Source organism: Phacochoerus africanus, chromosome 2, assembly GCF_016906955.1.
Source record: "Phacochoerus africanus isolate WHEZ1 chromosome 2, ROS_Pafr_v1, whole genome shotgun sequence".
NCBI lineage: Eukaryota > Metazoa > Chordata > Mammalia > Artiodactyla > Suidae > Phacochoerus > Phacochoerus africanus.
Window position 1 is genome coordinate 165545366 of NC_062545.1, and position 19098 is coordinate 165564463.

Below are 19098 nucleotides of genomic sequence, written 5' to 3' on the forward strand. Positions count from 1 at the left end.
ATCCCCTTCCAGCCTCCACCCCCTGGTTTGGCACAGCTGTTTGTGCTTGTGCTCCTTGCTTCTGCCACCACATCCTCAGCAAGCCAGCTCCTAGCTATCATTCAGACCGCAAATCAATGCCACCTCCTCTAAGAAACCTTCTCAGATCACTACCCCCTCCAAACCTGGTGTCACTATGTAAAGTATATTTTATATACTCACAAGGCCTATCTACCTGCATACTTGGCTTTGCATAGAGTAGGCAATCAAGAAGTGTTTGATGGGTGAAGAAAAAAGTCAGATACCAGTTGCCACTTGCTGGAGTCCATTTATGCAGGCCCTCAATGAAGAACAGAAAGGAACGGCCATGGGTTGGGAGCCCAGTCAGGCCACTTTTCCCAGTGGCCCCCTTTGGCGGGTTTGAAGGGAACTGGATGGTCAGGTTAAAGCAGCACATACTCTCTCCTGAAGCAGCGAGGCATCTGTGCTATAGTTAGCTGAACACTCATTCCTTGGCAGGAGTAGACAAGCCCCCCCAAAGCAGCCAGTGGGAGCCACTCCCTGGGAAACATAGTCTGGAAGTAGGTCAAGGAGCAATCACAAGGCCACTAGGCTCCATCCCTATATACGCTCATTTTCTCAGAGGTCATGGGGATGAGGTGCTTAGCCAGAGAAATTTCTAATTGATTGTGTACCAAACCCCTGGGAGCTGGGCAGAGGCTAATCCAAGAGTACATATCCAGCCCAGATCAGAAGTGGGCAGAAGGAGCTGCACTGGGCCGGGCGGGGGATCAAGGAGAGCTTTTTGTCCTGATTGTAAAAGATACCCTCTCCTCCCCTAATCCCCTTGGCCTCTTTCCTAATAGATTTTGGAGAGGCTGGGGAAAAGGCTGTCATTGCATCTTACTCAACCTCACACCCCACCGCCTTGGCTGTTGATGCCTGCAAGATCACTCTGGCACCATCCAGTGGCCTCTGATTTACTATTTTAAACCAAACACCTTTTCCAAAAACAAAATCTTGTCCATTTGGACCAGTCATTTTTCTCAAGGGACAGAGGCTGTTACACACAACAGAGATCTGGTGTCTGGAAAAGCTGAGCATCTTTACAAGAGCCTGGAATAAAAAGAAAAATCCCATCACTTCAGAGCGAGGTCAGCCAGCCCAGCTGGAGAAGGCAGCAGGCTGTAGGGGGTTGCCGAAGGCTCGCTCACCGAGCTTGCCGGACCCTGGGCCAAGCCATTGTATAAGCTCCCCAGTACTGGAACAAAAGAAAGAAAAAAAATCAGAACAAGTTTTCAGCTTTCCTCAGGGGCCCAGAACATGTTCACAACTCCAGGAATCTCTGCTCTTCTCTGCAAATGGAAAATATGACCCATGAGAACAAATTGACCACTAGAATATGTGCCTAGTCACCCAGCCCTGTGACTTGGGAGTTAGGTGGCTCTGTGCCTCACACCACCTTGTGACCGCTTTCCTGAGACCCCTCTGTCTTTCTGAGTAGATGGCTCATTCTAATGGTTGAAAGACAGGTCAGCGGCCTCAAAATCAGGTATAAAATGTGCATTTATTGACATTTGTTCTGGGCCACACTAGGCTTCTAGCAAGAACAAAAGCAAATATAAAAGGAAAAAGGCTAATATAAGTAGCAACCCAGTCCGGTTGTGGATACCAGGCGGTGTTTTTTCCAAACTTGGTCAAGTACCCTATATTCAGCAGTGTAACACTGAATGTGCACTAGAGCTCCAGATTGAGCAAAGAAAATGTTATTTACATTTCAAGTAGAAATATTAGAGTTTATTCCTTTATTTCACCACCTTTTATTTGTATGAACTGTGATGGAGGCTTTGCTTACAACCTATGGAGCAAGGTCAAGAAATACGCTTTATATTGGTTATTTGATCTTCAACATCAGATTATTATTGTAGAGATGGACAAAACCATGCAAAAAAAGAAAAGGAAGGACATTTCCTTGGACGGCACTAAATGAAGAACACTCCAAGCCAGAGTTTGCCCGTGGCCAATTTCTTGTGTTTCTTGTAAAGAGGACAAAGGGGCTTTATTTTGACATTTTGGGAGCTACGTGCCAATCAGTATCATGGGACAAAGACAGTAAGTAAAGGCATGAAGAAACAAACAAGCAAGTTACACCAGAACAGATGGGCTTAAATTAACCAAGTGACAGTTTGGGCGTCAGTCTCACAATGGCTGTCACGGGAGGTGGGGGAAGGAGAGAAGTACCGTAAGCCTTAGTTGCTCAGAGGCTGCTGAGCAACCCCAGGAAACCTCAGAGAGGCCACCCCCCTGCGCTGGCGCTGGCTACCACTGCTTGCCCGCTGCCTCCTGGAGGGCGCTCTTCCCCTGACAGTGCTTGCGGGGGAGGGCCGGGCCGAGGTGCTTTGGAGGTACTGGAAGGCACTCTGACGGCCCACCTGCCTCTCTACGCAGTTAAAGGTGAGGGCCACTCCCACATTGCTCTTCATGACTCTGGAGGAGCCATCCGAGGTGCCATCAAAGCACCGGCCCAGTGCAATCTCCTTGGCTGTGCGAGGGTCCTGGTCAGTAACAGTGTAGATGCCATAGTTATGGCCCAGGGGGTCCAGGGGTGCCAGCATGGTGTACTCACTGGTGTCGTTGTTGACAGCTAGTGGTAGGTGGTTGACCAGGTACTCGTGCAGCATGGAGTTTACACTGGCTCGATGGCAGCTGCCCTGGGGGATGACCTTTACCAGTGTACGGTCCACGCGGTCCTGGTCATACAGCATCCCACTGCACTTGAACTCCAAACAGGCAGATGAGACATTGGGCTGGTCCCTGTCCCGTGTGCTCTTCACATCCCGGATTCCATACAGTTTCCCCACTGTCTGCCGGTGGGTGCCCCCCATGTTGCGGGATCGCACATTCACCTCCAGTGGCCCCACGATCTTCACCTTGATGTAGCATGCCCTGAACTCCATTGGCTTGGGCCACCATGCCAGGTAGTCTTCAGTCCAGCTCATGGGGTCATCCTCGTTGAAAGGGACCGTGTTGTAGTCATACCGATCCCCCTCGATCTGGTAGAACCGGAAGTGGGCTGCACTGGGTGGTGCCTCCTCACAGGCCTGGAGGTTCTCAAAGGCATAGATGGGCCCATTGCTCTCTTCAGCTGAGTTGGGCCTTGGCTTGGCCATGCTGATCTGGAAAGCTGTCTTCTTGACCCGCGGGTCCTCATGGTCTGTCCGACGGTACTTGAGCTTGTTGAGGTAGGGCTGAGGGACGCCAATTGCATTTGGGTTGAATTTAGGAGAAGACTCCACGGCTTCCAGTTCTTCCCCAGCCAGGCTGGCCAGAACGTAGGCAGAGTAAGCATCCGGGGACTGGTCATCACAGAAGGCAGGCAGACAGGCTCCGTTGGGGCCGGTGAGGACACTGTCAAAGCGGCCCCAGGCCCTGGGGTTGGAGGAAAAGCCAGCCCTGGGCTCCAGGTTGATCACGGAGACCACGACCCCCTGGATCTGCTCACTGGGCAAGAACCTCTCGCTCCGATAGGCCCTCACCTTGATGAAGCACCTCCTGCTTTCAGGGACATCTAGGTTAAAGAGTCTCCTCTCTCGGATCTCCATGTTGCCCACCAGGAAAGTCCTGTCCTCTCTTCTCTTCCGCCTTTGGCTCTCAAATCGGAAGTCGCCTTCCTCCTCCCACAGCCCTGTGTCTGGGTTGAGTGACCAGAGTTTCATCATGGGCACGTGCTCTGGCATCTTGACCTGGGTCGAGTCGAGGTGGACCTTCACCTTGCCAACATTGAGGGACTCTGAGGCGGCCTCATCTGTGAAGTCCACAGAGAACATGCCATATGTCCGAAGGGGGAAGGTGTCTCCCTCATCATTGATGAAATTCAGGTCACTCTGGGCCGCGGTGGCTGTGGAAATATTCCGGGGATCCAGGAAGGTCACACTGGCCTTTACTTTTCCTGTGTAGGGCTCCCCATTCTGCCTGTAGAAACTCTTGGACGGGATCTCCAACTCCCCCATGGGGTCTTCACCATCCATATCCCCCAAGGGGATAATGTTGGTCTCCATGGCCTCCAAGATGATGGGTTCTTTCCGCCGAAGCATCTTGATCTCATGGAACACTGCACTTCCCTTCTTGTTGAAGGGCAGCACTTTGGTGGTGTTGACAAACTTCTGCAGCCTGTCCACAAATGTGAGCACCAGCCTCTCCGTGTCCTGGGGCACGTGGAGGGTGAACGTGCCTTTGTAGCCAGTCATGCTCACACGATTGTTCCCCAGATACACGTGGCCAAAGCGCATGGGTTCCCCATTGTCAGCGGCGCTGACACGGCCCCGCACGATACTCCGGGTATCTGTACACCGCTGGCAGCTGCACTCCGTGGCCACCTTCGTGGGCAGTGTGTAGCCACTGCACTGGATCTCCCTCTCCTCTGTTTTGGAGATCCCACAGCAGTTTTCCACGGCATCCCGGCACCTGATGCCATTATCCTGCTGCCCTGCACAGGTCTTGACAGGGCACCGGCCCACATCATAGTAGAAGGAGTTGGTGGCATTCTGGAAGCAGTCATGCGGCAGCCGGATAAGGTAGCTCTCAGGCGTTGGGTTGCAAGGAGCCTCATCAGGGGCTATGGAGGGAAATAGTGTGGGTATTAAAATGCAAGTTCCTGTCCTACACAAAGGCACCTCGACCTCACCTTACCGCCTGGCTTTAGGGTTTTCAAAGTACTTGCGTATCCCTGATCCCAATTATCACAGAACTCTTCCAAGAGAGAGAGAACAGCCATTACTAATCCCATTTTATACATGGGGAAACAGAGTTGGTTGCTAAGACCACTAGAGTAATGGTCCTCATTGGAGGGGTCTTAAAAATTAATGAGGGTGTTTTGAATTACCACCAAAATTGGGAATGCTACTGGCTTATCATAGGTGGGGGGCATTGCAGCTCTGTTTCCTGCAGTGCCTGGCACTGTCCCATATAAGAAACTTTTCTGCATCCTGCTTGACTTCACATATTCTACAGACATTCATGTGAGCGGAAAAACTGTTTAAGATGATAAGAGCCTGGTAGTTTTTATATGGCTTTACCATACATTGAATTTTTCAAGAATGCAACTACTGTATAAATAGAGCCGAGATTGTATTTTGTTTAGTTTGGAAAAATTCCAAGAATGCTTCTTGTCTCAGAAAAATCACATACCTACAATTGCCCAAGGAATGTGAAATGATACCTCTGTATCCATTGGTATTTGTGGCTGTCATATTCATGGTGACTGGATTCAAGTGCAAGTGTCTGACCTCTTGGCTGGCATTCTTATGTCATCATGCCAAAGCATTCACACATCGAAATACATACTATTTTGTATTAAAAAAAATTTTTTGTATTTCTCTTTTGCATTATTTGGGCCATATGCTTATATACTTGGAAATTATATGTGGTTATTATCTAGGCATTTAACTTCAAAATAGTAAAAATATTTTTAATTTAAAATATTAAAAATTTAAAGTTTTAAGGATGACAATGAGAAGCAGAGAACATTGGTACCATGAGCTGGGAACCACTGCTGACAGGGCTCTACATCTCCTCTGCCAAGATCCAAGTGCCCTGTGTCCTATCTGTCCTGAGGTGGGTTGCTCAACTTTCTTGGAGTCTTCGAAACATTACAGAATCCTTCCAACAAAGTTTCTCTCCCTCTGCCTTTTGTCTGGTTTCGTTTAGGCCAATTACTAAGATAGCCTGCTTCTCCCTCTCTTCCCAAGTACAGAATCCTAATTGGTTTTGGACTCTACGCTCTCCTCTAGCTCACTTCTAGAAGCCAGCTATAATTAAGTCACCCTGTCCTGTAAAACCCCCTCAGTTTACACTTCCGTATCTTTGCTCACACTGGCCCCTCAATCTGGAATGCCCCACCCCCCACTCCTACCCACTCCATACACACAGTCCCTGGCCACACTTTTTTTTTTTGTCTTTTTTTGCTATTTCTTGGGCCGCTCCCGCGGCATACAGAGGTTCCCAGGCTAGGGGTCGAATGGGAGCTGTAGCCGCCAGTCTACGCCAGAGCCACAACAACGCTGGATCCGCTGGATGCGAGCTGCGTCTGCAACCTATACCACAGCTCACGGCAAAGCCGGATCGTTAACCCACTGAGCAAGGGCAGGGACCGAACCCGCAACCTCATGATTCCTAGTCGGATTCGTTAACCACTGCGCCACGACGGGAACTCCCCTGGCCACACTTTAAGACCAAGGGCTCACAATGTTGGCTGCAAATGAGAATCACCCAGGGGAGTTTTAAACTGTGCATGCCCAGGCTACATCCCAAACCGATGAAATCAGACTCACTAGAGGTATGACTCAAGGATCAATATATTTTTTTCTTTTTAGGGCCACACATGCAGCACATGAAAGTTCCCAGGCTAGGGGTCAAATCAGAACTGCAGCTGGAGCCCACACCACAGCCACAGCAACGCCTGATTCGAGCTGCATCCATTACCTACACTGCAGCTTGCAGCAACACTGGATCCTCCAACCCATTAAGTAAGGCCAGGGATCGAACCTGCATCCTCAGGGACACCATGTGGGGTTCTTAGCCCACTGACCCACAGTGAGAACTCCCAGGCATCAATATTTTTAAAAACGCAACAAGTGAGCCCAATGGGCAGCCAAGTGCTTAAACAGAAGCACTATTTTTTTTTTTTTTTGGCTTTTTAGGGCTGCACCCTCGGCATATGGAAGTTCCCAGATGGGGTTGAATCAGAGCCATAGCTGCCGGCCTATACCACAGCCACGGGAACTCGAGATCCGATCCGCGTCGGCAACCTACCCCACAGCTCATGGCAACACCAGATCCTTAACTCACTGAGTGAGGCCAGGGATTGAACCTGTGACCTCATGGATACTAGTCATATTTGTTTCTGCTGAGCCATGATGGGAACTCCTAAAAGCACTATTAAAGCCTCAAGCAAACAACCATGGTTACTCCCACCTGGAAGGTCTCTGTCCCTTATCTATGGAATCTGCAACCCCCCCATCTCCTGTTTTAGTTGCATTTTTCTATCGTTATTGATTTGTTTCTTATTTCTTCACCCCTCCAGGAGTGGAAGCTCTGTGAGGGTAGATTTTAGGTCTGTGCCATCTTTGTGTCCCAGAAAGCACAGCACTGTTCACAGCCCAGAAAAGCCCAAGTTTTTCTGCCCAATCATGCCCACTGGGGTGCTCCCCAGTGCTATGGCAGGGCTTCCCAGGGGCCCTGACAGACTTACCTATGACAGTGAGCCGGGCCACAAGGGACTTCACAGCCCCGGCATCACTCTGGGCTTTACAGAAGTACTCCCCAGCCTGGTCCTGCCGCAGGTTCCTCAGCACCAGCTTGCTCTCGTGCTTGTAGAGGGAGGGTTCCAACAGTGTGTTGTTGTGGTACCTGTAAGGGATGGACAGGGATAGCCTGAGAGGGGTGTGGGAAGGCTGGTATCCTTGGGGACAGTGCCAGGAGCAAGGCAGATGGTGGATGGGTCCCTGCAGATGCTAACACCATCACTGACTCAGCTCATCCAAGAGCACTGACTAGCCTGGGAGTCAGGGGACTTGATTCTGAGTCTCAGCCCCACCACTACCTGGCGACAGACCCTTGGACAAATCATCTCACCTCTGAGCTTCAGCTTCCTGTTCTATGAAATGGGAGCGGTGAAACCCAGATGACTCCATACAAAAATGTGTGTGAAGGGTAAAGGACAGCAACTGAGGACTCTGAACTTGTGGCCTTTGTCTGGGAACTTAGGGCTGGGGAATCTGGTTCTACGTCCCAAGGATAAAAAAGGACCCCAAGGAGTTCCCGTCATGGCTCAGCAGAAATGAATCTGACTAGCATCCATGAGGACGCAGGTTCGATCCCTGGCCTTGCTCAGTGGGCTAAGGATCTGGCATTGCCATGAGCTGTGGTGTAGGTCACAGATGTGGCTTGGATCCTATTTTGCTATGGCTGTAGTGCAGGCTGGCGGCTACAGCTCCAATTTGACTCCTAGTCTGGGACCCTCCATATGCCACGAGTGTGCCCTAAAAAGACAAAAAAGAAAAAAAAGGACCCTAAGACCAGAGTTGCACTGTGGGGACCCCAGCTGTAGACAACAATAGGGTTTGCTGGTGGTCTGGGTGGCCTCAACCCTGCTGAGTGCCTGTTTCCTGGCTCTGCACCAGGCTTTAACTGTAACTTCATTCTATTGGTTACTGTTATGATCAATAAGTCCAGACCCAATGCAAGAAAGCTCTGGTTTTCAAGAGGAGAATCGGGCCAGGTAGCTGGCAGAATACTCACCAGAAATACTTCTCTGGTTTGGGCTTCCCTGTGGCCTTACAGCACAGAGACACGCTCTGCCCAGCTCTCCGTGCTTTTGTCTCGGGGTTCATCACAATGTATGGAATCTCTGAGACACAAGATGAGAAAGGGCTTTTGGGGCTTTCCCTTGCGACAGGTTCTCCAGACCTTGCTCCCTTCAAGTATCTCGATATGTGTTAAAATTGTACGATTTCACACACATACACACCCAGCCCTTCTCTAATGTTCCTAATAAGGTTGAGTCTATACCCCTCCATCCGCTCAAACTGGGCCCTGTTCCCATGGCCTCTGAAGCAGCATCTGGAAGAGGCACTGGAGACCCAAGGGGACCTTGTACCAGCCAAGATTCCTAAGCACTGCCATAGACACAGTAGCAGCAGAGCTGGCTATTTTGAAGAATGCAATATTCCTGCTCTTCTGACTCCAGCAGAATTTTCTGGCCATTCTATACTGTTTCTGAATTCCTTCAGCCTCTCTCTCTATGAAATCCAAACCTTACACTGTATTGTAATTAACTATTTTAGATAATGTAAGAACTCATACATTGGAGGGAGCAAGCCATACCAATATCTGGGGGAAGAACACTTCAAGCAGAGCATATAGCAAGTGCAAAGGCCCTGACTGTGCCTGTGTATTGGAGGAACAAATAGGAGTCCATTGTGGCTGGAGTAGAGTGACTCAGTGTGGGTGGAGGGGAATGATAATGGGAGAGGAGAAAAGAGACAGAATGGGTTGGACTTGTGGGTTTTTGAGTTTTACTCTGGGCAAGCTGGGAAGCTAGCTCTTAGTACAAATAGTCCTTTTATTTAAAAGCCCAGCCTTCCTCCCCAGCCCTAGCCCAGAGAACTTAAGTACCTGCCCTCACGAACTCCGCCTTGACAGTGGCTGTCTTCAGTCTAGTCTTAGGCAATGTGAGCTTGATGGGGACAAACTTGCTCTTTGTGATCTTCAGGATGCTTTTGCCATCAGGGCACAAGCCAGGGACTCGGAACCTCCCGCTGCGGTCTGTCTGGGTCAGTAGCTTAGGTGTCTTGGTCAGCAAGTAGACAGTAGCCCCTGAGGCTGGGGCACCCCCAGGGAGGGAGACAGCCCCATGCAGCACGAAGTCCTGGCACATGCAGGCGTCGCAGTCAGCATTCACCTGGCCCATGGGGCAGGTCAGGTCACAGGCTTTGGAAGAAGGGGCCACATCAGGAGGGATTATATGGATTCTGGCCCTCCTTTAGCCACGCCCCAGCCAGTGGACTCACATATCCTTCCTCTCCTCCTTAGGCTTTGTTACCCTCCCTCATCAGCCTATACGACTAATTCCTATTCATCCTTTAAGACTCAGAACACTTCCTCTAGGAAGCCCTCCTTGATTCTCCCAAGCTATGATTATTGACTATGCTCTGTGCACCCATATTATTCTCTACGTCCCTGATCAGTGCACATAATAGATGCTTAGGAATGAATCTGTCTCGGTCTGACCCTGTAACATATTCTAAGCTGCTCCAACCTCAGCCCTCTGCCCTGCCCAGTACCAGGAGCAGGGGGAGTACCTGAACAGGCCTGCTCCATGCAGAGCCGACCCTCTTCAGTGGCCTCATTGCACAACGACACTGTCTCCGCCAAGCAGGTGCGTGTTCGGGTCTGGACCCCAGTGTGACCACAAGCAGCAGAACACTTGCTCCAGGGAGACCATGGGCTCCAGAGGCTGCGCTCCATGTCTCGGCGCAGGGATCCTGCAAAGCAGAGTCGGCAGAGGGTCTGATTTCCCTCCCCAGAGGACTGTCAGGAAATCTGACCCTGAGGCTGCTTTTCTTCAGGGAACAAGGCCTCCATTTACATCATAGATGTCATTGATATTTATATTTCCTGCAATGATTTTTCCAACAGTCGGAGGTCAAGAGTCTTGAGGAAGTGAGGTCTCTAATTTCTACTAAGACGCCCGAATGGGCTGGGGTGGCTCTGAGAGGAACTTGCTGGCCAAGCAATGGGACTTAGATGTGCTGCCCTAGGATGTGTGGGGACAGCACTGTTTTCTCCACCAGTGTGGAAATAGCCCTGTGCTCCTGCAGAAGGGCCCCCTGGGAAGTCAGGGCCAGGGGCATCAATGACATCAAGCCCCCTTCTACCCACTCTCCTCACCTCTGGTCAGGCCTATGTCCAAGAACAAGGGCCTTGGTACCTTACCCAGGAGACCTTGCCCAGCCCGAGCTCCCATTCCAGACAACCACCACTGCCGCCTGGGTCTGCAGGGTTGGGCTATGTGCACTGGGGGAATCGCGGAAGGGGAACATATGCATCTGAGAAGCGGCCAGAACTGCAGCTGACTGAATTATCCGGTGTGGGGAGAGAGGACAGAAAGAGCACAGACACTTGGACTCTGCAAACACAGGCATGGGTTTAAATCCCAGCCTTCGGAGTTCCCATTGTGGCGCAGTGGTTAACGAATCCGACTAGGAACCATGAGGTTGCGGGTTCAGTCCCTGCCCTTGCTCAGTGGGTCAAGGTTCCGGTGTTGCCGTGAGCTGTGGTGTAGGTCGCAGATGCGGCTCAGATCCCGCGTTGCTGTGGCTCTGGTGTAGGCTGGTGGCTACGGCTCCGATTAGACCCCTAGCCTGGGAAATCTCCATATGCCACGGGAACAGCCCAAGAAATAGCACACAAAAAAAAAAAAAAAAAAAAAACCAAATCCCAGCCTTCCACTTAGCAGCTGTGTCATCTCGAGAAGTTACCTAACCTCTCTGAACGTGGAATAAGCTGTTCAAAATGGAGAGTCCTGGAGTTACCATCATGGCACAGTGGTTAACGAATCCAACTAGGAACCATGAGGTTGCAGGTTCAATCCCTGGCCTTGCTCAGTGGGTTAAGGATCCGGCGTTGCCGTGAGCTGTGGTGTAGGTCGCAGACACCGCTCAGATCCCACATTGCTGTGGCCCTGGCGTAGGCCAGTGGCTACAGCTCTGATTAGACCCCTAGCCTGGGAACCTCCATATGCCATGGGAGCGGCTCAAGAAAAGGCAAAAAGACAAAAAAAAAAAATGGAGAGTCCTCACAGGCCGGTTGTAAGGTTTGAGTGATTCAGATAACTAACAGTGTCTGGCACAGAAGAACTAAAATAGAAACTAACACCTAGAGAACGGCCACCTGCATTAAGCCCTAAAGGTTCTTTATCTCATTTAATCCTCATAAAAGCCCCTATGAAGATTTACTAATATTACCCTGCTCTACATGTGAGAAACCAGAGGCTCAGAGAGCTTCAGAAAAGTTGCCTAAGGCACATGGCAGAGATGGCAGGCCCGGGATTCAGACCAAGCAGCCTAGCCCCAGCTCACGGGGCCACATGCACTCAGTAAGGTGGATAGAAAGGAAATCACCCACCAGCACACAACACTGTCAGGAAGATTATGGTTCTCATGACACTGAGGGTAGTTATGGAGTCAAGCACGCATGTGTGTGTGATATCCAGAGTTCTGTGGCCAGAGGCAGACCCTGGCTCCTCCCTGAGCAGAGGCTGGGGGGAGGCAGGGAGTGGGGCTGCTCAGGCTCACCTGGAGGGCAGAGGAAGCGCACAGTGTAATTGGAGCAGTTCTGGCCAGGCCGCTGCTCCCTGTTGAGGCACCAGAAGCCCTCAAGGGGGCTGCCATGGACCACTTGGCCATTGCTGCCTGCGGGTATCCAGTTGGTGGTCCGAGCCTGCAGCCGCAGGGGCCGAGCACATACCCGGTCTCCGTAGTAGAAGCGAATGGCATCCAGCCGCTCATAGTCACCCTGCCCACCTGGATGGTCGATGTTGAACCATGTTGTCCACTCCCCAGGACCTGAGAGATAGAGCCAGGTAGGAGAGAAGCCAGGCCCTGGTGCCCCTGGTGAGCTCAACCCCTGGCAGCCATACCCTCCTAACCCCTCACACACCCCTCAGTGGTCTCAGGCCCTACAGCATCTCTGTGGTCTCTTACCCTTCTGCAAATCCACTGCCAAAGGCTCTGTTAAAGCTCTCGGCAGCCTAGCTGCACCATGTCACATCTTCCTGCCTTCTGTCTCTACCTCCAGCTTCAACACTCTGGTCAGGGTGAGCTTTATCCACATGGCTTGGTTCCCATCACTCTCGGCTTTACTTCTCTTAGCGGGGCACTCAGGTGCTGGTGTGCTGGCCCCAAGTATCGCTCCATTCTTATTTTCCCCTTCTCTCCCTGCCTGTGCTCTGGCCCCAGCGAGCCCTACAGCATTCCTGGAATATGTCGGGCAGCCTCATGATTCTGAGCTCTCCTATGTACTTGGTCCCTCTGCCTGGACAGAGATGTAGGCCCAGTGCTTTTTAAAGTGAGTTTCTATGGAACCCTGACAGTGTTCCCTGGCTGCAGAGAATCTCTGAGCAAGCTCAGTCAAGGCCACCCCTCCCCCGACCCCTCCCTGCTCCAGCCACAACTCACTGTCCAGGGGGTCAGCAGGCGTGGCAAAGATGCTGAAGGTCCTCTTCCCAGGCTGAACTCTTCTCACAGACTGGGTGAGCATCATCTGCCTCCCTGAGGACCAGGAGGAGACTGTTAGTTGCAAGGGCCCAGCAGGGTCTTGTTACCAGCCTCTAAAGATGTAGGGAAGCAGTGTGATGTAGGGGATAGAGCATAAGCACTGGGCAAGGTTCAAATCCTTACTCTACCACTTACTGGCTATGTGACTTCACAAAAGCTTTATTCCTCTAAATCTGTTTTCTCATAAAATAGAGTTGCATCAGCAACTGCCACATCACAGGGTCCTGGTGCATATTCAGGGTGATGGTGAAGGTAAAGGGACATGGTATGCAGTGCCTGCTCAACAAATGGTGTTTCTCTTTTTGCTCTTGTCCTAGAAATGGACCATCGGATACTGTCGAGCAGCTAGTGAGCTGGGGCTCCTACTTTAGGTTCTGAGCCTGTCCTTCTCGGCAGAATGAAAATTAACTTTCCTCATCTGGAAATAGAGATGTTAGTTGCCACCGCCTGAGTGGTGGTCCATTTGGCATGAGAATTCCATGAGGTTACCACACAATATCTGTGAAGCATACAGAGCTTGAGACTGTGAGGGCCAGACACTCTGCCACTTCCTGACAGTGTGACCTTGGGCCAGAAACTTAAGGCATCTGACCCCTCATCATAAAGTGAGCATAATAAATAGTTCCTATCCCAGAGGTTTATAGGGATTAAATAAGCTCATTTGTAAAATCTACTTAGGACAATGCCTAGCACACAATGCTTGCTAAGTGTTAGTAACTCCTTTTAACTCAATTCCTGGACAAGAGATGTCCATTTTCCTTCTTCTGGCAAAGTCTGGCTTTGGGAATCCACTCTCCCCTAAAGAATTCATATGGTCTAATTGGAGGAGTCAACCTCAATTTTCTGACCCCAGGCTGGCAGAATCTGCCTGAGGAAGGGTACAGGGCACTCAGGCTACAGGCGATAAGCCTCCAGCTCCGTCCCAGCTGAGGCTTGGTTGGGGGCTCCAAAGTGGGAAGGAGAAAAGACAACATAGGGCTGCAAAGCTTTGGAAGGCAATTAACTCTCAAGTGAGAAAGTCAAATCAGAATTCTCTATGCTGCTTAATTGGGGTGATAGGAGCTCTTTTAATCAAACTCTTCTGATTTCCCCTCAGATGGCTGAATGTTTATCATCCTCACCAGCAGCAGCTGTCAGGGTAGAGAAAGCAAGGCAGGGAGTTCCCGTCGTGGCGCAGTGGTTACCGAATCTGACTAGGAACCATGAGGTTGCAGGTTCGATCCCTGGCCTTGCTCAGCGGGTTAAAGATCCAGCGTTGCCGTGAGCTGTGGTGTAGGTCGCAGACACAGCTCGGATCCCGCGTTGCTGTGGCTTAGGTTGGCGGCTACAGCTCTGATACAACCCCTAGCCTGGGAACCTCCATATGCTGCAGGTGCAGCCCTAGAAAAGGTAGAAAGATGACAAAAAAAAAAAAAGGAAAGAAAAAGCAAGGCAGGAAGTGGGCACATACAGGGTTTGGCAAGATGCTAAGACAGCCTGCGGTGCTTGCAGCTTTACAAGAGGATCTCTCTCTTTTTCTATTTTTTTTTTCTTTATCTGAGTAGGTGGCTAGAAATCAGGAAAGGAAGGAAAGATGGGAGAGAGTATGCTTAGATGCCTCAAGGAGCCCACCAGCCAAATTCTCTCCACCTGTTCCCTCGAGAACTCAGTGTCACCAGAGAATGGGGTCAGAGAACCAAAAGGGGTTCTGTGAAGTTTGGATATTGGGTCTAAATGAATTTTCATCAAACTAAAACCAGAAAATCCCCAGTCTGCCTGTGGGAACTCAGTAACCCCTTGTGATTCCCTTCTGTTTTGGCTATCGGGAAGCTCAGAGCTAAATTTAGCACTCAGGGCAGTGGTAACCCTCTCATCTTTTTTTCTCCTTTCAAGTGATAGCTTATCCTTCTCCTCATTTAAAAGATTCTGTTCTGTGAGTTTGTTTTGTTTTGGGATGGGGATGTAGTGGCTTGATGTGGGATCTCAGTTCCCAGACCAGGGACTGAACCAGAGCTGCAGCAGTAAAAGCACCAAGTCATAACCACTAGACCACCAGGGAACTCCCTGTGAGTTATAATATTGAAAACTATCTCAAATCCTTTAGGGAAAAAAGAGAAGGGTATAAATTATGAATAAATAGATAAACCAGCCTCAGGGCTTAGTGCCACCTCTGTGGCTTAAGGCAGACACAGAATTGGGTCTCAGAACAGACGTGACTTCACTATCGCAAATGGGAGATGAGAGAGACAGAGATACTTAGCCTGTACCCAACACAGATGTGACCTCCAGGACCAGGAAGAAGAACACCCAGGCCTTGGTCCCCACCATCTTTCCCTCTTTCATGGCAGGAGATGAATGAGGGTTCCTTCACAAAGATGGATTATTCCTGGAACTTGGTCCCCTGAGACTTTTCTCAGATCAATGACCTGTAAAGATACAAAGTTTGTCAGGTTCCATGTCTCTGAGTCACTTCTTAGGAATTAAGCAGAACTATTTTTTGACATATCAAGGGTGAAGGGTAGACAGAATGAAGTCTTGTGACTCCTTGCCCAAGTTGCAAATCTGGGCTGCTTGGGAGATGCAGAGTCAGAATCTGAGGAAATTTCACTAGTTCTTTGCATCTACTGGCTGAGGTGGGTGAGGAACCTCTCCATCCCCTTCAAATCCACCCAAATACTTGCACTCAAAGCCAGGTCCCAGGGAGTTCCCATTGTGGCTCAACAGAAACAAACCCACGAGGAGGCAGGTTTGATCCCTGGCCTTGCTTCTCAGTGGGTTAAGGATCTAGACTTGTCGTGAGCTGTGGTGTAGGTCACAGATGCAGCTCGGATATGGTGTTGCTGTGGCTGTGGAATAGGCCAGTGGCTACAGCTCAGATTCGAGCCCTAGCCTGGGAACTTCCACATGCTGCAGGTGCGGCCCTAAAAAGAAAAAAAAAAAAAAAAAGTCAGGTCTGAGATGCAGTACAAGGAGAGTAGGGGTGGGGAGGTTTCTTGCCAGAGAGAAGGGGCCTGGGCTCACCCTCAGCAGCCTCTGGGTGACTCATTAATCACTTCCAAGACCCGGGCTTGGGGAGATGTTTTGCCTACCCTTTAGAGAGGCTCATGCTCTTACACAATACAGCTACTTATGAAGGCTGTGCAGCCCCTGCCCTGACCATAGCGGCCCCTCACAAGGCAGGCAAGCTGGAAGGTGCAGATGCTTCAACACACCACATCCATGAATACATTCCCAGATGTGCACAGGCTGCAGCTGGAACACATCACTGGCCTATATTTGTTTAGGGCCTGACTAGGCATTACACAGCCAGCAGCCTGCTGAGGAAGAGTAGAGGGGACCTACTGGGAGAGGGCAGGGCCCCCCAGTAACCACCAAGTGTGGGTTAGGGGCTGCAGGAGCAGGGAGAGGAGAGCAGGCCTGGCAATAGGGCAAGGACCCATGGGGAGTGGCCCAGGCTCCTGCTCAATCTTTCTCCCCAGGGCTCTGACTGAGCCAGAATCTGATCAGTTCCTGGAGATTCAAAAGTGGTTCCCTTCAACCTCCAAAGCCCAGGGTGTGGTGGGGAAAGACAGATTCTTCCTTTCTGGAAAAAAAAAGGATTCAAAAGCACTTGGCTGTCCCAGAAGAAGAACAAACTGATCCCACACGGCAGACCATCTAGCTCTAAGCCCACTAACTCCACCACCACCTGGTTTTCAGCCCAGGCGTTCCCCGCAATCTCCAGTTCTTGCGTGTCTTACTCCAAGCTCCCGGGCTCTGAGCAGAGAACTAAGCACCCAGCGGACCTGCACAGCACTCAGTCTGGGACCACTCCGAGACTGTCTAGAAGGCGAAGGTGGCCTGAGGCACCTTGTGGAAAATCCATTTCCCATCTGGCAGCCCACGGAAGTTTCCTCGGCATAAGTTCTGCTGGTGAGGCTCCCCACCCCATAGGCTTCAGGACTCTGGGACAAAGGAGCGTGGCAGCCCGCAGGAAAAAAGCAGAACGCCTGGAGGTACGGAGACCATGCCTGGGACCATCTGAGAGCCCCTGGCCTCAGGTGGGGGGAGGGAGAAGACTCTGGGTCAATGTGGGAACAGAGAGAACTCTGAAATGGAAAGGGGAGCCCTCTCTGAGGGAGATGAGGGGTGGTCACAGGAAGGCAGAAGAGCTGAGCCGGGCAGCGGGATGCAGGGTTGAGCTGAGGAGAACAGGAGAGGGGCTCACCGTGTCCTGAGCAGGCCTCCTCAGCTGGGGGTCCAAGTCTTCCTCTCTGCAGCAGGTCCAACCACTGGGCCTTATATAGCACAGCTGGTGGCTCAGCCTGTGGCAGTGCGCCACGGGAAGCGGCAGCGAAACCAGATCTGAGCCTGAGGAAGCTCAGCCTCCCCCTCCCCTCACATCCCCTGCAGCTTCCAGAGGCCAGGATTTCACATCCAGATCCTCAGGGGGAGATGCCGCAGGGCCTGGGGATGGGCCAGGTGGGCAGGCGCCTGGGGCTCCAGAGGCCAGCACAGGGGGACAGGTGGGGAGTCAGGGTGGGCACTGAGCGGCCCTGGAAAGGGGCCAAGGGGAATTCTACATCTGGGTAGCATTTCATGGCTCAGGGGGTGGTATGCTCTTGCCTAAGCTTTGCTTGCTGATCCCCCACATTCCCCTGGCCCTGGCCTGCCCATGCGGAGAAACAACTTTGCTGGCCTTAGCACATACTCCAAACTCTCTTAGGCACACAGGTCACTGGCCTCTCAGCCTGGGGGTGCCTAGACTGAGCTGGGCAACGTCACAGCCTCTTTGGAGTCTGAGGAAGCACTTAGGGAACCTCAGAAGGGAGAAGGAACAGAGGATTGGGGGTCAGGAGGTCACAGGACGAGAATAGTTCGTCCCTACTCTTTCCTTCTTCCATGTGGGTGCCTGCCTGTACCTGCTGGACCCCAAGAGGAGCCCCTGCATCTGGATGCTCTGCGATCCCACCAGAGGTTCATATGCCTGTGTGTGTGTTTGTGTGTGAGAGAGAAAGAGAGTATGTGTCTGACTTGCAATGTGGGCGCCCACCAGCAATGAACAGCAAGCAGCCTTACCCATAGGGGGCGTAAGCAGCTGCCTGTTTCCAGACTTCACCCACCTCCCCCACAACATGAGTTTGCCTGTCATCACAGGCAGCAGTTCTATAATTTTAGCATGCATTAGAATCCTCTGGAGGGCTTATTAAAACACACCCAGATTTTCTAGCTTAGTAGGTCTGAGGTGAGGCCCAAGACTTTGCATTTGTAACAAGCTCCCAGGTGATTTTGATGCAGCTCGTTAATGGACCACACAATGACAGAGTCTCAGTTGGAGGCAGAAGATGAGGAGGGGGTGAACCACGGACGACAGCAGGGGCTGCCAAGGCCTGCCTTATGTCCCGGGCTCATCTGGCCTGGCCCGTGTGGACCTCCACACCAGTGTCAGCTCACTCGTTCCACACACCCTCATTGTGCTCCTTTTTGGGGCAGGCTCTAGGCTGGGCACTGGGAGGCCATGAGGGGAAATGTTTCCATGCATCTCAATCGCATGGAAATGATCCCACAGTGCAGCAGCGCAGGTCCTCATCCAGAGAGCTCTGTGTGTGTGCGTGTATGCTTGTGTGTGCTATGCTTTTCTTGGTGATTATGTGTCTGTGACTTTCTGTGTGAGAGTGTGTGTGTGTGTGTGTGTAAGCAAGGGTTTAGGGATCATCACTCTGTACAGGAGCTGTTGGAAGAGAGGATGGATGGAAGAAGATGTTGAGCAGTGACAGCCCCTAAGCAGAACTGGGGCACAGAGCTGGTTTGCTTTCTCTCCTGCACTCTGGTCTCCCTCTTGAGCCCCAGCCTTTGGCCCATAGATCATGTAGCTAGACCCAGTCTGGTCAGTTACTGTGAGAGCCAAGCCATGAATAGCTTCAGCCATAGGTTTGAAGTCAAAGTCTGAACTGAATGAAGCCCGTAAGAATTCTCCTGGTCCGTGGACAGACAGACAGACAGAGGCTGAGCCATAACAGTGTGATCAAAGGACGAGAGGATGATAGGAACTTGGGGGTCAAAAGCCTAGTCCTGGCTCTCTGTTGCTGATTCTAAGGTGTGATCTTAGACAAGTAATGACCCAAGTGACCCCGGACCTCAGTGTCCCCACATGTGCAACAGGAGTTTGGACTGAATGAACTCTGAGGCCCCCATCAGCTCCTGCAAGGTTTGATAAGATGCTGACAGCAAACACTGGAGAGAGGAGAGAAAGGAAGGAAGTACAGGTCCAAGGAGGCTTGCTGGAGGTTAGGAGAGAGTATGGGAAGCTGCCTGACCACTGAGA

The 19098-nt window shown here is 51.2% G+C and overlaps 1 protein-coding gene across 1 annotated transcript; it reads right to left on the reverse strand.

The window, feature by feature from the left end:
* Nucleotides 1-1527: 1527 nt before the first annotated feature.
* On the reverse strand, nucleotides 1528-17124 carry CILP (cartilage intermediate layer protein). Its single transcript, XM_047767073.1, has 9 exons — nucleotides 17002-17124; nucleotides 15062-15220; nucleotides 12717-12809; nucleotides 11835-12104; nucleotides 9840-10022; nucleotides 9154-9468; nucleotides 8278-8386; nucleotides 7229-7386; nucleotides 1528-4594 (listed from the first exon to the last, which is right to left on the reverse strand). Exons 2-9 carry the CDS (start codon nucleotides 15135-15137, stop codon nucleotides 2229-2231), a joined length of 3570 nt encoding a protein of 1189 aa, XP_047623029.1. The 5' UTR covers nucleotides 15138-15220; nucleotides 17002-17124; the 3' UTR covers nucleotides 1528-2228.
* Nucleotides 17125-19098: the final 1974 nt, after the last annotated feature.